At 40.4% G+C, this 21973-nt stretch overlaps 1 protein-coding gene across 1 annotated transcript in view; it reads right to left on the reverse strand.

Moving 5' to 3' along the window:
• galnt2 (UDP-N-acetyl-alpha-D-galactosamine:polypeptide N-acetylgalactosaminyltransferase 2) overlaps positions 1 to 20837 on the reverse strand; it is a 111890-nt gene extending 91053 nt beyond the window's left edge. Inside the window, exon 1 of the mRNA XM_060852314.1 lies at positions 20635 to 20837. Within this exon, the coding sequence (XP_060708297.1) occupies positions 20635 to 20730 (96 nt within the window). The 5' untranslated portion in view covers positions 20731 to 20837. The remainder of the gene's footprint in view (positions 1 to 20634) is intronic.
• Between the last annotated feature and the right edge of the window lie 1136 nt (positions 20838 to 21973).

The following is a 21973-nucleotide window of genomic DNA, read 5'->3' on the forward strand; positions in this document are numbered from 1 at the left end:
TGTGGAATTTCTATCTTAAGGCTACATATATTGAAGAGCTAACATATGAGCAAAATGTACCATGAAAATTGCATCAGGTTTTAAATTTACACCCGAGATTGAGATCTGAGGTACAGTAAAAAAGTTAGCATCTACCTTGTTAAAACCTTCCAGCTTTGCGCACAAACAACAAAGGTACGGCCTAGCCAGTCTCTGAAAGGTACGTTTAGGGTGCTGGCTTTGTGTCTACATAAAGTCAGTTACTTTAAGAAGAAACATTTGTTGCTAACTTAAAAGTGTTATCTTTAAATACTATGATGTTTTGGAAATTAACGCATGTGCCAAAAATAAAGAATAAATAAGGCTGTCAGGAGTGAGGAAGCTATGGTGTAATAAACTGCACATTCTCCAGATGTGGGCTGACCAAGGTACGATACAGGTCATTCTCCCATATCGTGCGTTTTGTCAACCCAATTTGGCTGTAATGCAATTGTTGAATTGGAGAACAGTTTTTAAAAAACACAAATTCAGGTTGGTTGTTATGCAATTCCTTCCCCAGTACTAGGTGTCACAGTGTACAGAAGACTGGACTCCGTGTTGACATCACATGGTCAAACAGCTTGCGCTCTTCATGGTGAAGTGCTTCGTGAAAGGTATAGTGCTATACTCAGTGATTTTCGGGTTTTTTTTCCTGATCTCCCAAGAATGTCGACAGGAAGCATCCAGGTGAAAATACTGCAGGTGGCGACTATAAAAGAAAGATAGTAACACTTGAACAGAAGCTAGATGTAATAAAGCATTTTCAGTGTAATGAAAGAGCATGTGATATTGATCATGCAACAGGAATAAAGGAGTCTACGCTACACACCATTAGAGACAATGCAGAAAGAATTAAAGCAAGCTGCATTGCTGGAACAAATCTGAGTACTGGCAAGTCTGCGAGATCACGAATAAAGGAACTTGAGGAGATTGATGGCTTCTAAGTGTGTGGATAGAAGATCAATCAAAAAAGCGATCTGGGACCACCTTTATCACCACAAAACACGAAGGCTTATTAATTTATAAGGATTTTAGAAAAAAAGCTGAAAATCCTGAAGATGTGCCTGCCTTCAGTGCTAGTAGTGCCTGGTTTTCTGGATTTAAGAGCCACTATGCCTTTCCAAACGTAGGTTATGTGGCAAACCTGCCAGTGCAGTCAAGGAACTTATGCTGTCATTTCCTTCCCTGGTGAAAAAAATTGATTGAGGAAGAAGGGTATATCTTAGATCAAATCTTCAATTTGGACACGAATGGTTTATACTGGAAGCAAATGCAATCCAGAACCTACATTTCGAAGAATGAAGCACAAGCTCCAGGATTTAAGGTCGTAAAGGATCGTATGACTAGGTTGCTGGATGCCAAAGGTAATGGAGACTTAAAGCTTAGGCCTGTGTTGGTGTACCACTCTGCCAACCAGCAAGCCTTGAAAGGTCACCATAATTCCAATCTAGATGTTTACTTCAGATCAAGGAAACGAATTTGGACAACAAGGCAAATGTCTTCTGACCTTATTATTGATGTTTGAAGATGTTTTTAGAAATTATGCAGAAGAAAAAAAATTTGGATTTCAAGATTCTCCTCATTCTAGAGGATGCACCTAGCCCTCCTCTCACCATTGGTGAGCTTTCTGAAAACATCAAAGTGCTATTTCTACCTTTGCACACAACCTCTCTCATTCAATCCATGGACCACGGTAAAATAGCTTTTAAAGCTTATTATTTAAGGTGCACATTCAAGAAGCTGATTGCAGCGACTGAGGAGAATAATGAGGACAGAGTTCTTCAATTTTGGAAGAGCTTTAACATTAAGAATGCTCTTTACTCATTGTGGAGGCCTGAAGTGATGTCAGCAAGGACTGCTTGCATGCAGTTTGGGAGGAGCTTCTCCCCGATTATCTTCATGATTTTAAAAGCATTGAACCATCAGAAGCACTTCCAGCAATCAAAAAAAATTGTGTCATTCTTGCAAAGCAAGTAGGATTTGAAGAAGTGGAGACAGAGGAGATCGAGGAGCTGCTCAAGTCCCATTGTAAAGAATTCTCCATAGCTGATCTACAGTAGTTTGTTGCTGCGGGGGAAACTGAAGCTCGAAATGAAGACAATGAAGTCCAGGATGCAGCATCATGAAAACATTTCATTTCTCTTTTGACTTCCATCCTGAGAGATGTTGAGAAGTGCTTGCAGCTCTTAAAAGACAATGACTACATTGCAGAAAATAGCAGGAATAACATTCAGGGCATAAAGCCTTATCTGGCACCCTGTGAACAGCTTCTTCATGAAAGAAGAAAGATAGCAAAGCAGCAAAAATGGATGACATTTTTAAGCCAACCCCCAAGAAATAGTCTGAGAACAATGAACCACAGCCATCCATTTGTGGACTAAATATTTTCCTTTGTCATAACCCTGCACCCAGAAGTGCACCTGAAAGTAATGATGCTGATGACGACCCTCAGCCCCATCTTAATACAGCACTGTAACTCAGCAAACTCAGAACCCCCTTAAAGTGTTACATTTATTGTATTATTTTATTAAAACGTATGACTTGAACATTTACTTAGACCATGCAATCGTTTTTGTTAGGCTAACTATCATTGTTTCAGTTTTTACTGATATTTTCGGTGGTTTGTCCCTAACTGTTTTTCCCACAGGCACCATTATTTCTATCATGTGATGTTCTATAACACGAGGTCACACAAGAATGCAACTACCGCGTTATAGCAAAACAGACTACAGAGGGAGGGTGAGGAAAGGGATGGTAATAGGTGGATACAGGTAGGGGGGATATTGTGATTGGTCAGTGGGGGGGGATCAAGTGGATAGACTGGTTAGGTAAGGTTATGGAAGTGAGGAGGAAGGGGAGAACTGGACATGGGATAAGACTTGGGATGGAGGGAGTTTGAAGCTGGTGAAGTCAATATTGAGGCCATTGGGATGTAACCTCCCCAGCCAAAACAGGTGAACAAGATTCACAAGTTCCTCATCTCTTCCCCCAGGTGATGTACCACCATTTTACAGACTCCTCACTTAAAGCAGTTTCAGCAGGGATATCGCAACTCATAATCTCAGCCCTGAGCATCATCTAAAACATACAGAACAACCCAGTACTATGTTCATTCTGTAATCAGTACTTAAAGCAAGTGCATGTCAGTGTCACCAAACGGATAATATTGCTAAACCATGGTAAATAATTTATTTAACAAAAAAAAGGCTTGCTCCAGCAATGAATTCATTTGTTTGTCTGGTTTATGTTCATGTATAGATGGCAATTGAAAATTTACAGTACATATCAATACAGTTTCTAGATTCTGGTCTACTCCACATCATTGTGTATGCTAATTAACATTTATGGTCCTATACATACACAGACAGAACACAATCTTCTTAGTAAACTGGCTTCAAATAAGTAATTTAAATATCCTGTCGCAATATACTGAAGATTCATTGTAATTGCAGCTGCAGCACTAATAATCAGAAAGAACCGGACAAACTCAGCAGCTGGGGAGCACCTGTAGAGAGAAAAACAGTGTGTTAATATTTCGAGTCCAACACTAAAGAAAAGTGAAATAATAAGGGGTTTCAGGAAGAGTTCGAGGCTGATTCCATTGTGAAAATAGTGGATGATTATGTGAATAGATGCAATGTGCAAAGGTACGGGTAAAAGGCAGGAGAATGGCACGAAGTCATGTTGATGATTTGGACAGGTGGTGCAGAACGATAGGTTGAAAGGCCTCCTATTGTACATAACACTTCTGTGGTTCTATGTAAAGTATTTCTGAGGAAGGTACGGGAGCATGGGACAGTTTGGGGCAAAAATAATGTTTTTTTATTTTAAATATTAAAAAGGAATAAAATAATAGATTGAAGTAAATGGCAGGCAGATGTAGGTTCTGTGATCTAAGCAGTCAGTGTTGTAGAAGGCCTAACTACAGCCTGCCAGGCGCATGAGGCAGTCACTTTGTAGATATTTCTTAACCAACTTTTCAGATTGTGTTCAAATGTCAACACTTGCTTAGTGGGTTTTTTCCAGTATAAGTGTTTACATAGGGAGTTTTCATTGTAAATGTTGACAATAGATTGTGAAAGTGGTGATTCATGTGATGTCATCAAGAAACATGGGTAGTCATGAAACCTTTTGCGGTACTGTATAAAAATAGTTAAAAAAAAATTGAAAACCAATAAAAACTTTGTGCAAAATGAGCAATTTTATAAGTTGTTTTATTTTTAAGGTGGCATCTGAGTTGTTCCCGCAAACTTAGGAAGTGCAACAGTTTTGATTATTTTGCCTTTGGTGAATGGGATTCTATAACCAACCAGCGAGACTAGTTTGACAGGTTGATCAAATTAATCTATATTTTTGTAGCTTCACAGAAAACCTTTAGGTGAACATCATTGTGGAATGATGGTACAATGACATTGCACACAAATGCATTAGCCATTGCTCAGAAATAACACCTAAGACTGAGTCATAAGATAGGAGTTTCAGAGACTTGAGCAACAGCCTGTTGTTTCCATTGCCAGTACTGAGGGAATGCTGCAGTGTCTCAATTGCTGTCTTTCAGTCGAGAAATTGCTGGGCATCCTGTGGAATTTGCTACATTGGCTGCGGAGGCTGTGTCATGGAGTATTTTCAAAAAATAATTTTTTTAAGCTATTGAAGGCATCAAGAGATATGGGAAAAAGCAGGATTATGGTATTTAGAAAGAGGATCAGCCATGATATACTGAATGGCATATTTCTACTCCTAGTTTTTATGTTCTAATACTCTCGACTCCGATCTCCAACATCTGCAGTCTTCACCTTCTCCTCTTTTGTAAAATACTTCAGATGCAGTCTGTCCAGTGCCCTGTATAACTGTAGCATAGCCTCCCTACATCTGAGTTCCCCCAGAAATAGATAATAATATTCCATTAGCTTTCCTAATTAATTGTTGTTTATTCCAGCCTTTTGCAAATCATGTACTAGGGTACCAGATTCCTCCGCATCAGAGTTCTCTAACCTCTCACAAAACGATACTACTTTATTCTTCTTGACAAAATGGCATTTTCCTACATTACATTCCATTTGCTAGATCCTTGCCCACTCACTTAACCTCCCTCCCTCTCTTTCTGTAGCCTTCCAAGCCCTCTTCAAAACTGACTTTCCTATCTGCTATTGTCTCATCAGCAAATACGGCAATCATATCTTCTGTTGTTTTAGAGGAACACTGTTCAGCCTATCAAGCCTATTCTGCCATTTAATATGATCATAACTGATTGAAGTATTCAATGATTTTTACCCACACTAGTTTCATAATGTTTTTCATGCTGGAAAAGTAAGTCAGGCAGCATCTGAAGAGCAAGAAAATTGACGTTTCGGGCAAAAGCCCTTTATCAGGAATGAGTCTGGGAACCTCAGAAGTGGAAAAAATAAACAGGAGGGGGGTGGGCTAGGGAGAAGGTAGCTGAGAACACATTAGGTGGATGGAGGTGAGGGTAAAGGTGATAGATCGGAGGGGAGGGTGAAGTGTATAGGTGGGAAGGAGGATGGATAGGTGGGACAGGTCATGAGGGTGGTGCTGAGCTGGAAGATTGGAAGTGGGATAAAAGTGAGGGGAGGGAAAATGAGGAAACTGTTGAAATCCACATTGATGCCTTAGGGTTGGAGGGTCCCAAGGCGGAAGATGAGCTGTTCTTCCTCCAGGCGTTAGGTAGTAAGGGAGTGGTGATGGAGGGGGCCCAGGACCTGCATGTCCTCAGCGGAGTGGGGGGGGGTTGAAATGTTCAGCCATAGGGCGGTGGAGTTGGTTGATGCAGATTTCCCGGAAATGTCCTCTGAAGCGCTCTGCAGGTAGGTGTGCTATCTTCCCAATGTAGAGAAGATGCGTCGGGTGCAACAGATACAGTAGATGACATGTGGAAGTGCAGGTGAAACTTTGATAGATGTGGAAGGCTCCTTGGAGAGAGGTGGCCTTGGAGAGAGGTGAAGGGGGAGATGTGGGCACAGGTTTTGGAATTCCTACAGTGGCAGACGAAGGTGCTGGGAGGAGAGGGTGGGTTGCTGGGGGTGATCTGACAAGGTAGTCGCGAAGGGAACGGTCTTTAGGGAAAGCGGATAGGGGTGGGGAGGGAAATATATCTCTGCATAACGCTTCATGCCTCTGGTAGTTGAAAATACATGAATAGGAAGAGTTGAGAGGGATATGGGCCAAATACTAGCAAATGGAACTGGACCAGTTTAGGCTATCTGGTTGGTGCAGATGAGTTGGATCGAAGGGTCTGTTTCTATACTGGACAACTCTATGACTCTATCAATTTCCACCTTGAACATGTTCAATGACTGGGTTTTCACAGCTGACTGGGTTAGAGAATCCCAAAAATTCACAACCATCTGAGTAAACAAAAATTCTCCTCATTTCAGTTCTGAGTGACGTCCCACTTACTTTAAATTGTGTCCCCTGGTTCTATAAACCCCAAACCTGCACCTACCCTGTCTCTGTTTTTAAGCAGATTTCAAGGAGGTCATTTCTCATTTTCAAAACTCTAGAGGACACAGGCCTTAGTCTGCCGAATCTCTCTTCGAAGGACAGCCCTGACATCCAGGCGAAAGTGAGGACTGTAGATGCTGGAGATCAGAGCTGAAAATGTGTTGCTGGAAAAGCGCAGCAGGTCAGGCAGCATCCAAGGAGCAGGAGAATCAACGTTTCGGGCATGAGCCCTTCTTCAGGAATGAGGAGAGTGTGCCAAGCAGGCTAAGATAAATTAAGCAACACATTTTCAGCTCTAACATCCAGGCAACAAGTCTAGTGAACCTTCTTTGTAGTCCCTCTATGACAATGGTATACTTCATGAGGTAAGGATGCCAAAATTGCACAAATATACTCCAGGTGCAGTCTAACCAAACTCAGCACTATGCTGGAGTCACAGATTTGTTATGACACAGATGGCCATTCAATCTATTAAGAATCAGCTTATATTTGTATTCTCAAGTCCTGAAGGTTATTTGGAATTAAAAATTCAGTAAAGTGACAAAAACTATAGGGTTGTCATTAAAACTCAACTGGTTCATTCATGCCCTTTACAGAAGAGAACCTGTCATCTTTAGCTAGTCTAGAATTCCACTACAACACCAAGATGGTTGACTGTAAACTTCCTTCTAAAGGTTCCTTATGAATTTCCCAATATCAAACTGTAAAAACACTTCACTGAAATGAAGCACGATTGCTGCAACTAGGAATGGGTGCTAATTAGAAACATCAAATGTAGGTGCAGAAATAAGCCATTTTGCCCATTGAGCTCACTCTGCTATCAAACATAATCATGTCTAATTCTCTTTCTGAACATGAAATTCCCACATTCTCCCCATATCCCTGACACCTTTAGCTTCTTCCTTAAAAATAGTCAGTGACTTCACCTCCATTAGCCCTTCTGTGGTAGAAAATTTCACAGATTCATCACCCATCATCTCAGTCCGAAATGACCTGCCACATATCCTGAAACTGTCACACTCCTTGTTCTGTAAGTTAGTGTTAGGTAAGGGGTATATGTAGGGGTATGGGTGGGTTGCGCTTCGGCGGGTCGGTGTGGACTTGTTGGGCCGAAGGGCCTGTTTCCACACTGTAAGTAATCTAATCTAATCTAATCTAATCTGTACTCTGCAGCTAAAACATTATCCAGATAAAACATTATCCTTGCAGCCAGTCTGTCCAGCCATGTCAGAATTGTATACATTTTAATGAAGTCCCCTCTCATTCTTCTAATTCAAGTGACTGCAGGCTCAGTCAACCCAATCTCTTACAAGATAAACCAGCCATCACAGAAATCAGTCTGGTGAATCTTCACTACTACCTCTTTATGGCAAGTACATCTTTTCTATTACAGAGTCTAAACTGCATGCAATACTCCAGATGTGGTCTCACCAAGGTCCTGTACAGTTGCAATAATACTTATTTGCTACTGTCCTCAAACCCTCTTGCATTGATGGCCAACAAACCACTTGCCTTTCCAACTGCTTGCTGCAGCCAAATGATTGCTTTCAATGACTGGTGTACCAGAACACTCAGGTTTGTTTGTACATCAACTCTTCCCAATCTAATACCATTTAAATAATACTCTGCCATTCTGTTTTTCCTACCAAAGTGGTTAACTTCATATTTATCCACGTTATACTGTACCCACCAGATAATTAGGAGAAAGTAAGGACTGCAGATGCTGGCGACCAGAGTCAAGAGTGTGGCGTTGGAAAAGCATAGCCAGTCAGGCAGCATCCAAGGAGGAGAATCGACTTTTCAGGCACAAGCCCTTCATCACCCTGAAGTCATTTTACATCCACCTCACCACCTAACTTTATACCATCAGCAAGCTTTGAAATATTACACTTGATTCTCTTATCCAAATCATTGAAACATTTTGTCAACAGTTGGTATCCCTACATTGAAAATGACCAATTTATTCACATACAGTTTTCTGCCTGCTAACCAATTCTGAATCCATGCCCATATTATCACCAATTCTATTGGCTTTGATTTTACACAGTAACCTTTGGCAGATAATTAGAAGAAAGTGAGGATTGCAGGGTTTGGTTAAGAAAAGGAAGGAAGCATATGTAAAGTATAGACAGGATAGATCGAGTGAACCCTTAGAAGAGTATAAAGGCAGTAGGAGTATACTTAAGAGGGAAATCAGGAGAGCAAAAAGGGGTCATGAGATAGCTTTGGCAAATAAAATTAAGGAGAATCCAAAGGGTTTTTACAAATATATTAAGGACAAAAGGCTAACTAGAGGGAGAATAGGGCTCCTCAAAGGCCTTTGTGTGGACCCGCAGAAAATGGGGGAGATGCTAAATGAGTATTTTGCATCAGTATTTACTGTGGAAAAGAATATAGAAGATATAGAATGTCTTGAAACGCATGCAGGTGGATAAATCCCCAGGGCATGATCAGGTGTACCCTAGAACTCTGTGGGAAGCCAGGGAAGCGATTGCTGGGCCTCTTGCTGAGATATTTGCATCACCGATGGTCACAGGTGAGGTGGCAGAAGACTGGAGGTTGATGCCACTGTTTAAGAAGGGCGGTAAGGACAAGGCAGGGAACTATAGACCAGTGAGCCTGACGTCGGTGGTGGACAAGTTGTTGGAGGGAACCCTGAGGGACAGGATGTACCTGTATTTGGAAAGGCAAGACCTGATTAGGGATAGTCAACATGGCTTTGTGCTTGGGAAATCATGTTTTACAAACTTGATTGAGTTTTTGAAGCAGTAACAAAGAGGGTTGATGAGGGCAGAGTGGTAGATGTGATCTATATGGACTTCAGTAAGGCATTTGACAAGGTTCCCAGAGGGAGACTGGTTAGCAAGGTTAGATCTCATGGAATACATGGAGAACTAGCCATTTGGATAGAGAACTGGCTCAAAGCCAGAGGGTGGTGGCGGAGGGTTGTTTTTCAGACTGGAGGCCTGTGACCAGTGGAATACCACAAGGATCGGTGCTGGGTCCACTACTTTTCATCATTTATTTTATTGATTTGGATATGAGCATAAGATATATAGTTAGCAAGTTTGCAGATGACACCAAAATTGGAGGTGCAGTGGAGAGCGAAGGAGGTTCTCTCAGGTTACAACAGGATCTTGATCAAATGGGCCAATGGGCTGAGAAGTGGCAGATGGAGTTTAATTCTTTGGTTAGGCCACTTTTGTAATATTGTGTGCAGTTCTGCTCTCCCTCCTAAGGGACAACATTTTCATGCAGAGGGTGGTACATGCATGGAATAAGCTGCCAGAGAGGTGATAGAGGCTGGTACAATTGCAACATTTAAAAGGCATTTGGATAGGTATATGAATAGGAAGGGTTTGGAGGGATTTGGGCCGGGTGCTGGCAGGTGGGACTAGATTTGGTTGGGATGTCTGGGCGGCATGGACAGGTTAGACCGAAGGGCCTTTTTCCATACTGAACATCTCTATGACTCTATGACTATGACAAGATTTATCAAAGCTTTCTGAAAATCCAAATGCACCAAATCAACTTGACAATGTGTATAGGGTATGAACAGGTAGGGAAAGAGTTAAGTTTTGAGATTTTGGGAAACAAGAGTCTCAGCTCAGCATGACTCAGATCAGATACGAACTTACAGTTAACAATGGGGTGCTGGAAGCAAGGGTAATGGGTTAACAAGGTGAAAAAGCATTCATTATGTAGAGCCATATGGCAACATTGGAATGATATAGTATGTAAGGTCAGTTTAACAAGGTGAAAAGCATTTATTATGTGAAGCCAGTTAAGGTTGAGAACATTCATTGTGTAACAGTAAATGGCTTAATCTTTACTATTGACACCCGCTGATTGTAACAGTCACCCAATCGATATGTATGTTGCCTTATCAGAATGATCCTCCCTGTAAAATTACTATATAGAGGCATAGAGATGTACGCCAGCAATCAACGTTTCGGGAATGAGCCCTTCTTCAGCAACACACTTTCAGCTCTGATCTCCAGCATCTGCAGTCCTCACTTCCTCCTCCGCATAGAGATGTACAGCATGGAAACAGATCCTTCCGTCCAATGTGTCCATGCCTAGAAGATTTCCCAACCCAGCACCTGGCCCATATCCTTCCAAACCCTTCCTAATCATATATCCATCCAATTGTCTTTTATATGTTGCAATTGTACTAGCCTTCACCACTTCCTCTGGCAGCTCATTCCATACACGTACCACCCTCTGTGTTAAAATGTTGCCCCTTAGGTCTCTTTTATATCTTTCCCCTCTCACCCTAAACCTATGCCCTCTAGTTCTGGACTCCCCCACCCCAGGGAAAAGACTTTGTCTATTTATCCTATCCATGCCCCTCATGATTTTATAAACCTCTATAAGGTCACACACTCCACCCGGGAAAACAGCCCCAGCCTATTCAGTCTCTCCCTATAGCTCAACTTCCCCAACCCTGGCAACATCCTTGTAAATCTATTCTGAACACACTCAAGTTTCACAACAGCTTTCCGATAGGAAGGAGACCAGAATGGCACACAATATTCCAGCAGTGGCCTAACCAATGGCCTGTTTGCCGAAACATGACCTCCCAACTCCTGTACTCAATACTCTGACAGATAAAGGAAAGCATACCAAACGCCTTCTTCACTACCTATCTACTTGCGACTCCACTTTCAAGGAGCTATGAACCTGCACTCCAAGGTCTGTTTGTTCAGCAACATTCCCTAGGACCTTACCATTAAGTAAAATCAACGAGGTAACTGATGAAGGACTTTTGCCCGAAACGTCGATTTTCCTGCTCCTCGGATGCTGCCTGAACTGCTGTGCTTTTCCAGCACCACTCTAATCCCTTACCATTAAGTGTATATGTCTTGCTTAGATTTGCTTTCCCAAAATGCAGCACCTCACATTTCTCTGAATTAAACTCCATCTGCCACTTCTCAGCCAATTGGCCTATCTGATCAAGACCCCTAATCTGAGGTAACCTTAATTCGTTAAGAAACTGCTGTTCACAGTCAGCAGGATCCAAATGAATAGTTACGATCGGACAGTCTCAGCGGCCACTCGGAACATCAATGTCTCAAAATGGACAGACCCACAAAGTAAGATTTTAAACCTTGATTCCTCTCAGTATTCCTGTACACCAGAGACAAATCCCTCGATCAATTGCTGTCTATTCTACAGACTCCTCAAATAGTAATTAGTTCAGGCAAGAGACACTGCTTCACAAGCACGCTGACAAACACAGGTTCATGTCCACTGCGCTACATGGGGTGGGTTGTAATTGAGGATTGAGTCCTTTGCGCGATACTGGGGTTCGAGTCCTCTGGGGATGTTTGATTGAGATTCAACTCCCCTGGGGTGGGTAATTGAGGTACAAGTCCCTTGGGTGGGTAAGTGAGGTTTGAGTTCTCTGCGCTGTGCTGAGGTTCGAGTTTCTGTTTTTAAGCGAGATTCAAGTTCTCTGTGTATAAGCGGATTTGAGTTCTCTATGTTTAAGTGGGGTTCAAGCCCTCGTGTGGAGTAAAGTGAGAAAAGGGTTAAAGCCTCTAGTGGTGAGATTTTAGGCTCTGAGAGTCTTTGTTCTGGGGGAAGAGTGGCTTGTACTGCAGTACTGTGTAGTCCGCTGCAAGGGCTTTCTCTTTTTATAAGTGCAATTTCAGTGAGTGAATGCAAAAAATACGAGAAATATTGAAATTAAGGTTGCACTTATATTTGGGTCAGGAAAGGAAATTTCAATGTAAATTGTGACATGCTGAGAGTGTTTGATGTTTAAAAACGTTGATTTGTTAAAATACTAGCTCGAAAATCCTTTTAAGTAACTGTTTTGGCTTGTTTGCATCAGAATCGCAATTCAGTGTGCTTTGTGGGCTATGTATTGGGGCAGACTTTGTTTTTACATTTAAAAAGGACATAATGTTGTACAATTTCAAATTATCAAATTTGTAAGTTTAAAAGAAATTGATTGAGTGCCTTGAGCCCCTGATTTGTTTGAAATTCTACAATGCGTGTTAAAAAAGAATTGGGTCAGGGGTCATGCTGTAGCCAGATGAGAATATTGTATTAAAATATCTTTGTGGCTGAGTTATTAATGCAGACTGTTCACAAAAAGAAAGGTGTATTTTGAGTTTGATGTTTCTAAAGAATACTAGAACTTGAGGCTGAATTGTTTCCGTTCTGTTAATTATTATTAAGACTTCATTGGTCCCCTTCATATTGGAAATGCAAAGAATGTTGATCTCTACCAAAGTTGCCACTGTTTTATTTGGGAAGTTTTCATTTGGAGAACATATTTTAAAATATTCAACATTTGTTTCCCACGAATATGAGATTTAAATCTGAACTGAAAATGCCTCTTCAATTGCTAAACCGCAGGAAACATTTTGTTTTCATGCTGTTCTAGATTTTGGAAATACTTTTCCTGACAGCTTTGACATTAGCCAAGTCTTAATTTGTTAAAGGAAAATAACTTTTGAATAACCTGAATGGAGTCCCCAGAGGGTTTGATTTTAGGGTTTGATTGTTGTTTATAATTGACTGAATTGTTTAGGCAATACAATTTAGAAGTTTATTGATTGTACAACACTTGATAATGTCATAAATAGTGAACAGAGTAACAGACTTCAAGATTTCAAAGAATGTTGAAATAGGCAGACCCAATTTAGTGTAATTAAATGTGAGACTGTCTTCATACTGATAACCACCACGGCAAGGTAGGAAGGAGAGAGGAAATGCAAAGATACTTTCAGCAGCTAACATCTTCTCGAGAGTTTCTCCATTCACAGGTAAAGCACGCCTTTGGACCACTGCCCACCCCTCCACAACCTGTTCCAACAGATTCAATCAGCTCCCAGTCATGAGCATGAGAAGTGAAAAAGCTAAGTGAAGAGGAGATCTATGCGCTTTTTGACAATGGCCTTCCTATGGACTTTAAACTACATGAGCTTTACCTTGTCTTTCGATCACTTATGGACATTAAACTACATGAGCTTTACCTTGTCTTTCGATCACTTAAGGGATATGAAGGTTCACTGATCAAGCTAACATCACCAAGGGCTGTTGGCTTTGTTCTATTTAACAGCAGAGCTAGAGCAGAAACAGCAAAGAATGCTGTGTTCACCCTGCCTGCGGCTGCTGCAGCTGCACTGCACTCTCAGATGTGCTGGTATCCTCCATCTGAAGCATCTCCGGAAGGATGGAAGTCTCGTCAGTTTTGTTAAGTATTTAACTGCTCTTATCTAAGAATCAGATTTCTCCATGGAGTGATGAAGAAGGACAGACTGGATTTTGTTTTCAGGTTGGATTTTACTAAAAGAGATTTTGGAGAACTGGACTCACTTCCACTCGACTTGGAGGGGATGGAGTGGTCACTAATGACTGTGGATTTAAGAACTTTACTGATGAATTTTTTTTTCCCACTTGGGAGGATTCTTCAAATTCTATTTATTGTAATGGACTAGCAATTTTTGTTGTTATAATCACTGTATGTTCTGTACCAATAATGGGCTTAAATATTGGCTGTCAGAGTCTTATGAAAGCTGGGAGTGCTAGCTAGGTGGTTGTCATGAAATGATAAGAGGGAATGAGAATGTGTGTGTGTATCGGGTACGAATAGGTAGGGTAAGAGTGAAGTTTTGAGTTTTTGGGAAACCAGAAGTTCAGCTCAGCATGACTCAGATCAGATAAGAACTTACAGTTAACAATGGGGTGCTGGAGGCAGGGTAATGGGTTAACAAGGTGGAAAAGCATTCATAATGTAGAGCCATTTAACAATATTGGAAGCATTCTATATATAAGGTCCGTTTAACAAGGTGAAAAGCATTCATTATGTGAAGCCAGTTAAGGTTAAAAACATTCACTGCGTAACAGCAAATGGCTTAAACTTTACTACAGACACTCGCTGATTGAGTGACTGTTACAATCAATACATGTGTTGCCTTATGTGAATGTTCCTCCCTGTAAAATTACTATATAATTCATTAAGAAACTGCTGCTTAAGAGAGAAGACCGGGAACCCATATCCCTGCGCACATGGACGATCGTTCTCTCTCCCTGTAGGGCCTGGAATAAAGATGGAGGAGGTAAAACTATACTGTGTCTCTGAGTGTTTTGCTTTGAGTGAGGGGGAATTGGGATGACACACTGGTTCTCCCTCACCTATTCTACTAGTTAAGTCCTTAAAACTCCCAGTAGCTTTGTCAAACACAATTTCCCTTTCATAAATCCACATTAATTTTATGCAATACTGTTGGTATTTTTAAGGGCCCTTTTACCACATCCTTTATACAAGACTATAATATTTTCCCCACTTATCCTGAATTTAGGCCAACTGATCTGCAATCACTAGGGACGGTTACAGAATGTACAGAATTTTGAAATATGACAGCCAACTCATGCACTATTTCCATGGCTACCTACGTTACTACCCTCAGATGTTGATTATCAGGCTATACGGATTTATCAGCTTTCAATCCTCAAATAAGAATGGTCTACATAACGTTTAGAATTTGGGTGGCATACCATTCGTGCATTGCATTCAGGCAAGTCATTGATTTATTGTCAGCTGGTTCTTCATCCAGAATAATCTTCCTTGACAGCTTTTTCATTAGTGGTGGTTTGCCCAAGCCAGAATGGGAAACCGATCCTGCACCGTTGTCATTATCCTGAAGAAAGGTTGGCCCTCTAGCCCACTGAAATAACCAGCTTATTCAGTATTGCCAGTGACATCAATGGTCCGAATACAAACAATACAAAAAGTTTTATAACATCAAAGAAGTAAAACAATCAAATCAGTACCATATTTATTCTCCACACAGTCCACATAGCACCATGTCCAATCCTGCTGGCACAGTTTAAAAAGAACTGGATGAGGAAGTGATTTTAAAAACATTACATGTGGCAATTCACAATCTCACTCTTTTTGACAAAATAAACACAGCCAAAAGGTATTTTAAATATTTCTCTTTTCAACCATGGATCTATGACAAAAATGGGATGGATAAAGAATCAGAGGTTGGCAGTCAAACTCTAATGGTTATCGTACTAAATGAGAAATAAATCTTACAATTTCTCCTCTCAATGCAAATATAAATGAAGAAACTGCATTCATAGAACACCTTTCGCAACCTCACCCAAAGTGCTTTACAGCACTTTTCACTTTTAGATTGTTGTCACTATATAATGTTGGAAACTCAGCAGCACTTTACCCACAGCACTGTAACTGGAACTGACTCTTTTTTTAAAGTGACAATGGGTGAAGGATCAATTTTGACACTGGGGAAGAACACTATTGGAATACAAGAGTACCACGAGATCTTTTACATCCACACAAGTAGGCAGATAGGGTCACAATGTAAAAAGCGAATCCAAAAGAACGTCAAATTGATTAATATTATTACATATATGAACACTACTGTTATTATGAAGTGGTCAAAGATGTACTTAATTATACATAATCCTTTTACCTTCTGACCCATCAAGCCCTCAGAGACATTTCGTTTAGGTTGTGCATGTAGAATTACTCACATTAACCAACAAATGACCAACTACTGATAAGTAGCAGAAACCTAAAATATCTGCTTTATTCAATTGTTCAAGCAAATAAGAAATATATAGATTTGTCTTTCTGTGGATGGTCACCTTGCTGCGGTGGAAAGGTTTGAATGTTTAGTTAATCCCAAGAGTGATGCGTCAGGAGTTCTCACCTCCTGGCAGGGCTACCCATGAAGTGAAAGGAGGGGAAACCAGTCAAACTGCAATCCAAAACAAGTCCTCAATGGCGATCCAGGCAGAAAATACTGTAGTTATGTGATATCAATGACTGCAGCAGTAGGAAAATCCCCAGTTGCCAGAGTTTCCTTACCACTGGAACAGGATCTTCCTTTTGTTAAGGACCATGTATGCTGATGAACAACATCATTCCAACTTTAGAAGGTGTTCCACACAAGGTTTCTACCTAGAGGAATTCAACCCCTCACACACAACATAAGCCCTGCAGCAATTGATGAGAGGTGACAGGGCCAGGATTGGGAGATCTGGAAGCCCCTAGCTTTAGACCAGCATGTAGGTGGTGGAGTTTGACTCAGTCATTTCACTCGTGCAACAGGAACAAGTGTTTCAGCAGCTTTCTTCATTGCTCAGTAGCCTTCTTCAGGATCTACTCTGCTCACCTCTCATGGGGAAGGCGCTAGAAAAGGTATCCTAAATATAGTCTGTTTCATCAGCAACCTGCCTGAAATTTCACATCCAGTGGGCTCATTTACCTGCGGTCTAAAAACCAAAGTCAAACTTAATTTCGGAACCTGGAATATAAGAATCTTCATGGGCAACAAGCAAAACAATTCTCCAGAACAAAGGACTGACCTTGTTGCTGGTGAACTCTGGTACTTCAACGATGATATCACTGCCCAGCAGGAGACTTGAAGAGCAGGTAAAGGGCAGCTGAAGGAAGGTGGTGCTGGTTACACCTTCCTCTGGAGGGGAGAACCTGAGGATCAAGTTGGATAGAAGATTTGCATAGAAATACCAGGTTCTATGCCAATTTGAATTTTAAAAATAAGCACAGATAAACTTGCATTTTTAAAGCACTTTTCACAACCACCAGATGTCTCAAAGTGCTTTCCAGCCAATTAAGTGCTTTTGAAGTGTTGCCACTGCGATAACACAAGATCGTGGCTGCTACTTTGTGCACAGCAAACTCCCAGAACCAGCAATGTTAAAACAATTAGATAATCTGTAGTTTAACTGTTGACTGAGGGATAAATACTAGCCAGGACACCAAGGATAATTCCCCTTCTCTTCTTCAAGATAACAACTTGAGATCTTTTAAACCATTCAATCAGGTAAATGGGGTCTTGGTTTAGTGTCTCATTCAAGAGGACAAGATCCCCAATAGGGCACCATTTCCTCAGTGTTGGCATTTCAGCATAGATTTTTGTACTCAAAATCTGGAGTGGGACATTGTGACTCAGAGTCAAGTGTTCTACCACAACTGAACCATAGCAGATACTTAAAAATCACACACAAACTGCAATTTTGATATACAAGCCAAAATTTACAAATAGTACTTGAAAAAGGTGAAAGTGTAGTAAAAGATTATTTGACTGAAGTCCATTGGGGTAATGCCCAGTTAGAACAAGAACAAAGAACAAAGTAAATTTACAGCCCAGGAACAGGCCCTTCAGCTTTCTAAGCCTCAGCCAAACTAAATCACTGTCTAAACCTGTTGTCCAATTCCTAAGCAACAGTATCCCTCTACTCCACACCTACTCATGTATCTTAAATGAATCTACCATGCCTGCCTCTACTACCTCTGCTGGCAATGCGTTCCTGGCACCTACCACCCTCTGTGTAAATTACTTGCCACGTGTATCCCCCTTAAACTTTCCACCTCTCACCTTGAAAGCGTGACTTCTCGTTATTGAACCCCTGACCCTGGGAAAAAGCTTATCTCTATCTATCCTGTCTATACTCTTCATGATTTTGTAGACTTCAATCAGGTACCCCCTCAATCCTCTTTCTTCTAATGAAAACAATCCTAACCTACTCAACCTCTCTGCCTAGCTAGCACCTTCCATACCAGGCAACATCCTTGTAACTCTTCTCTGCACCCTCTCCAAAGTGTCCACATCCTTTTGGTAATGTGGCGACCAGAACTGTACAGTTTTCTAAATGCGGCCGAACCGAAGTCTTGTACAATTTTAACATGACCTGCCTGCTTTTATACCCGTCTGATGAAGGAAGCATACCACAAGCCTTCTTGACCACTCTATCCACCTGTGCAGCAACCTGCAGGGTACAATGGACCTGAACTCCCAGATCTCTCTGTTCATCAACTTTTCCCAAGACACTTCCATTTACTTTATAATTCGCTCTCGAGTTAGACTTCCCAAAATGCATCACCTCACATTTGCCTGAATTGAACTCCATCTGTCACTTCTCCACCTAACTCTCCAGTCTATTTATATTCTCCTGTATTCTTTGACAGTCCCCTATGCTTTCTGCTACTCCACCAATCTTCGTGCCATCTGCAAACTTGCTGATCATACCAACAGTGCCCTCTTCCAGATAATTTATGTATATCACAAACAACAGTGGCCCCAGCACCGATCCCTGTGGAACACCTTTCTCCATTTCAAATTCTCTAGTTCTGAAGCTTTGAACCCAGAGTAAAGATTCTATTGTAACAGTGGAATTACTCATTACAATTATTGGCAAGTTTACAGATCAGAAGTTAATTACAACCTTCTAACTCTTAGCCCATGAAACTGCCTTACCTTCCTTTTGTTTAATAGATACACTTGTATTGTGAGGCTGAATGTCTAAATTACACAACACACCGACATAAGTCTATCATTCAACCTATCATAAATCAAAGATTTAACTCCAACATGGAAAAAGATCAAAGTATTAATTTTTAAAAATTGCAGTACTCTGTAATGCAAAGGGATTTAGGTGTTCTGGTACAAAAGTCACAAAAGGTTATTACAGCACATAATCAAGGAAGTCAATTTCCTTTATTATGAGCAGAATTGAACAAAAAATAATATTATGTACCAGCTACAGTATATCTAGGAGACCACAACTCAAATACTTTGTACAAGTTTGGTTTCCTTATTTAAGGATGGGTATAAATACACTGGAATTGTTTAAGGTGAGGTGTGCTAATCAATACCTGGAAATGAGCAGGTTGCTTTATGAGGATACGTTGAACAGTTGGACCTATTTTACTAGAGTTTAGAAGAATGAGCGGTGACTTGAATGAAATGCATATGATGCTAAATTGTCTTGACAAGGTCACTTGTGGATCACTTTCAAGCTAAGGGCCATTATTTTAAAGTTAGGGGTCATTCTTTCAGGACAGAAATTAGGAGAGATTTTTCTCCCTGAGGGTTGTGCAACTTTGGAACAGTGCCTAAGAAGGCAGTGTATTTGGAATCAATGAATATTTGTAAGGCAAGTGAATAGATTCTCTAAATAAAGCCTTTTCCATTTTTGAATTTATTAATGACAATCTTAAACTTAAGGAATAAAAGTAAACTACTACAGACATGGTAATCCGAAACAAACAAAGTGCTGGAGAAACTCAGCAGTTCTGTAGAACAGCTCTGAAGAGTCAACAGACATGAAATGTTAACTCTGCTTTCTTCCCACAGACGTTGTTAGACCTACTGAGTTTCTCCAGCAATTTCTGCTTTTGTTTTAAATCTTCAGCATCTGCAGTTCTTTTGTTTTAACAATATCTTTCCCAATAAAACTGCAAAACAATAAAGCCAAAATACAAATATCACACTTAAGCAGTAAAAGCAATCCATGTCAAGTTGAAACTTGAAATCCATATCAACAACCTGACTACAGCTGGATGTCATTTATTGCACCTTTCCATATGACTGCAATTCATTGTCTTGATATAGATACTGCACGGAATTGTTTGAGAGTGTCAGTGAAGTCTGAATGTTTGTAAGCAATCCAACGAAGGTTTCACAACTCACCGAGATTTTAAGAATGTGTAATTTCCTCCAAATTGAATGCAAATCTGAGCGTATGGCAAGAGTACTGCATCGAATGTCAGAATGAATGAGAGGTTCAGTGAATGAGCATCTGACTGAGTATGAGTAATGGTCGATGTTTGAATGTGTATCAATGAATGTTTAATATTCCAGCTAATGCTACAGGATTCTCACAAAAATAAGACAATTCACTGTTTCATATTTTCCAGGTATACAGAAGAGTGCTTCAAACAAAATCCGAGTTTGTGCAAAATATTATAATTTTACCTAAACTCCACCGTTTAACCAAGGGTTCTATGTACGCAGACATCTGCTTTTACGAATGTCCGTAAGTGGTCTACCATATATTCCAATGTAGACTGCATTAACTATGTGCAGAACTGTCCTTGTATGTATAGTGAGTTCGAGTGCTCTCCTGTTTGTGTAGTGTTGTGTGTCTTCTGTGACTGTGTCCTTGAGTGTGCAGTCAGTATGAAGGCTGCTATTTGGGTACTATCTACGAGTGATCCAATGGACGTCCTTGTGAGTACGAGCAATTTGCTCCAGCCGAACGTCTGAGACGGATCCCGTGGCTCGCATTATTCCCTGTTAGATTGAAAGCAGAGGCCCAGTCACTGAACCAACCGCACTTCAAAAAAAAATCAATTCTTACCTTCCGGTTCGTCCCACTGCCCAGGTAAATGTAATAAGCGATCCCCAAAACCCAGAGGAAGGCGAAGCACAGCAGGATTCTTGACTTTCTTCTCATAGTTTTGAGCGCAGCGGGAATGAAGCAACTAAAGCAAAGGAACAAGCCGTGTCGGCACTAGCGACGAGACGACGCTCAGCATCCATCAGCGATGAACCGCGCAAGCGAGCGCCTGGGCGAAGGTCAAAGGGTAAAGGGTACGTAACAGCAAGTGTACAGCAGCAGAGGACAAAGACAAATCGGCCGATAAATCAGTGATAAAGATGAGTTTCTCACACAAAAAGTTAATGAAGGAATCAGTACATAAAATGAAACTAATTCTGAATTGTATGTAATAATGAAGCTAAATTCTACGTTGTTTATAATAAGCTAATTCTGCCTTACATTTAATAATGAAGAATTTAACTATGGATTGTATATATAAAAATAAAACGTTAACTATGCATTATATATAATTATAAAAGAATTATACATTTCATACAATGATAGATAAATTCATTATGCATTGCATACAATAATAAAAAGCTAATTAGACATTGTTTATAATAGAGAAATTACTTATGTGTTGCACATATGAAACTAATCCCACATTGTATATAATAACGAAGAAACCCATTTCCCATTGCAAATAGTATTATACATTGTATACAATATTGACAAAACTTATTATGTATTGTATTAGGGACTACAGGATAATAGTCTTTGGATGATTAATAATTTTACCATTTCTCATCAGCTAACTTATACTTATTATCACTCCCTTATGGAGTCTTCAGGAATTAGGATTGATTTCCTTCAGACACTGCTGTGGGCAGACCTGGTAGAAAAGTCATAATAAGTATTCCAAAAATGGTTTTATCCTATTTTCTTCAAACACTGCTGTTTATTTGTTAGTATTTTGAAAATGAGAAGAAATTACTTTTCATCATTTCAGGTGGTCACATGACAGAACTGTCAGGAATATGACAGACCAAAGTTGACAATCCTTCTCCAGCTTGCCCTCATGTTCTTTTCCCAGACAAGCAGAGTTTTATTCCTTCTGAAGGAAACATTGGGATCAAATGCAAGGCAGAACTACATAATATTATTCCCTAAAAAAAGAGTGGGAGGGCCAGCTAATGCTTTGAACACAGGCAGTCAACTAGCTTACAAATAAGTATCTTCTACTCTGATTTCATCTGGGTTGAGTCTTCTCCAATACGTTAGCCACTTGCCACATATGGCTAATTAGAAAATCAAGCTGTTATTATGATTCCAGTTGATTGTAATATTGGAGAAGTCAAATCCAAAGGTGAAACCTGGA

The sequence above is a fragment of the Hemiscyllium ocellatum genome, chromosome 3 (assembly GCF_020745735.1).
Source record: "Hemiscyllium ocellatum isolate sHemOce1 chromosome 3, sHemOce1.pat.X.cur, whole genome shotgun sequence".
NCBI lineage: Eukaryota > Metazoa > Chordata > Chondrichthyes > Orectolobiformes > Hemiscylliidae > Hemiscyllium > Hemiscyllium ocellatum.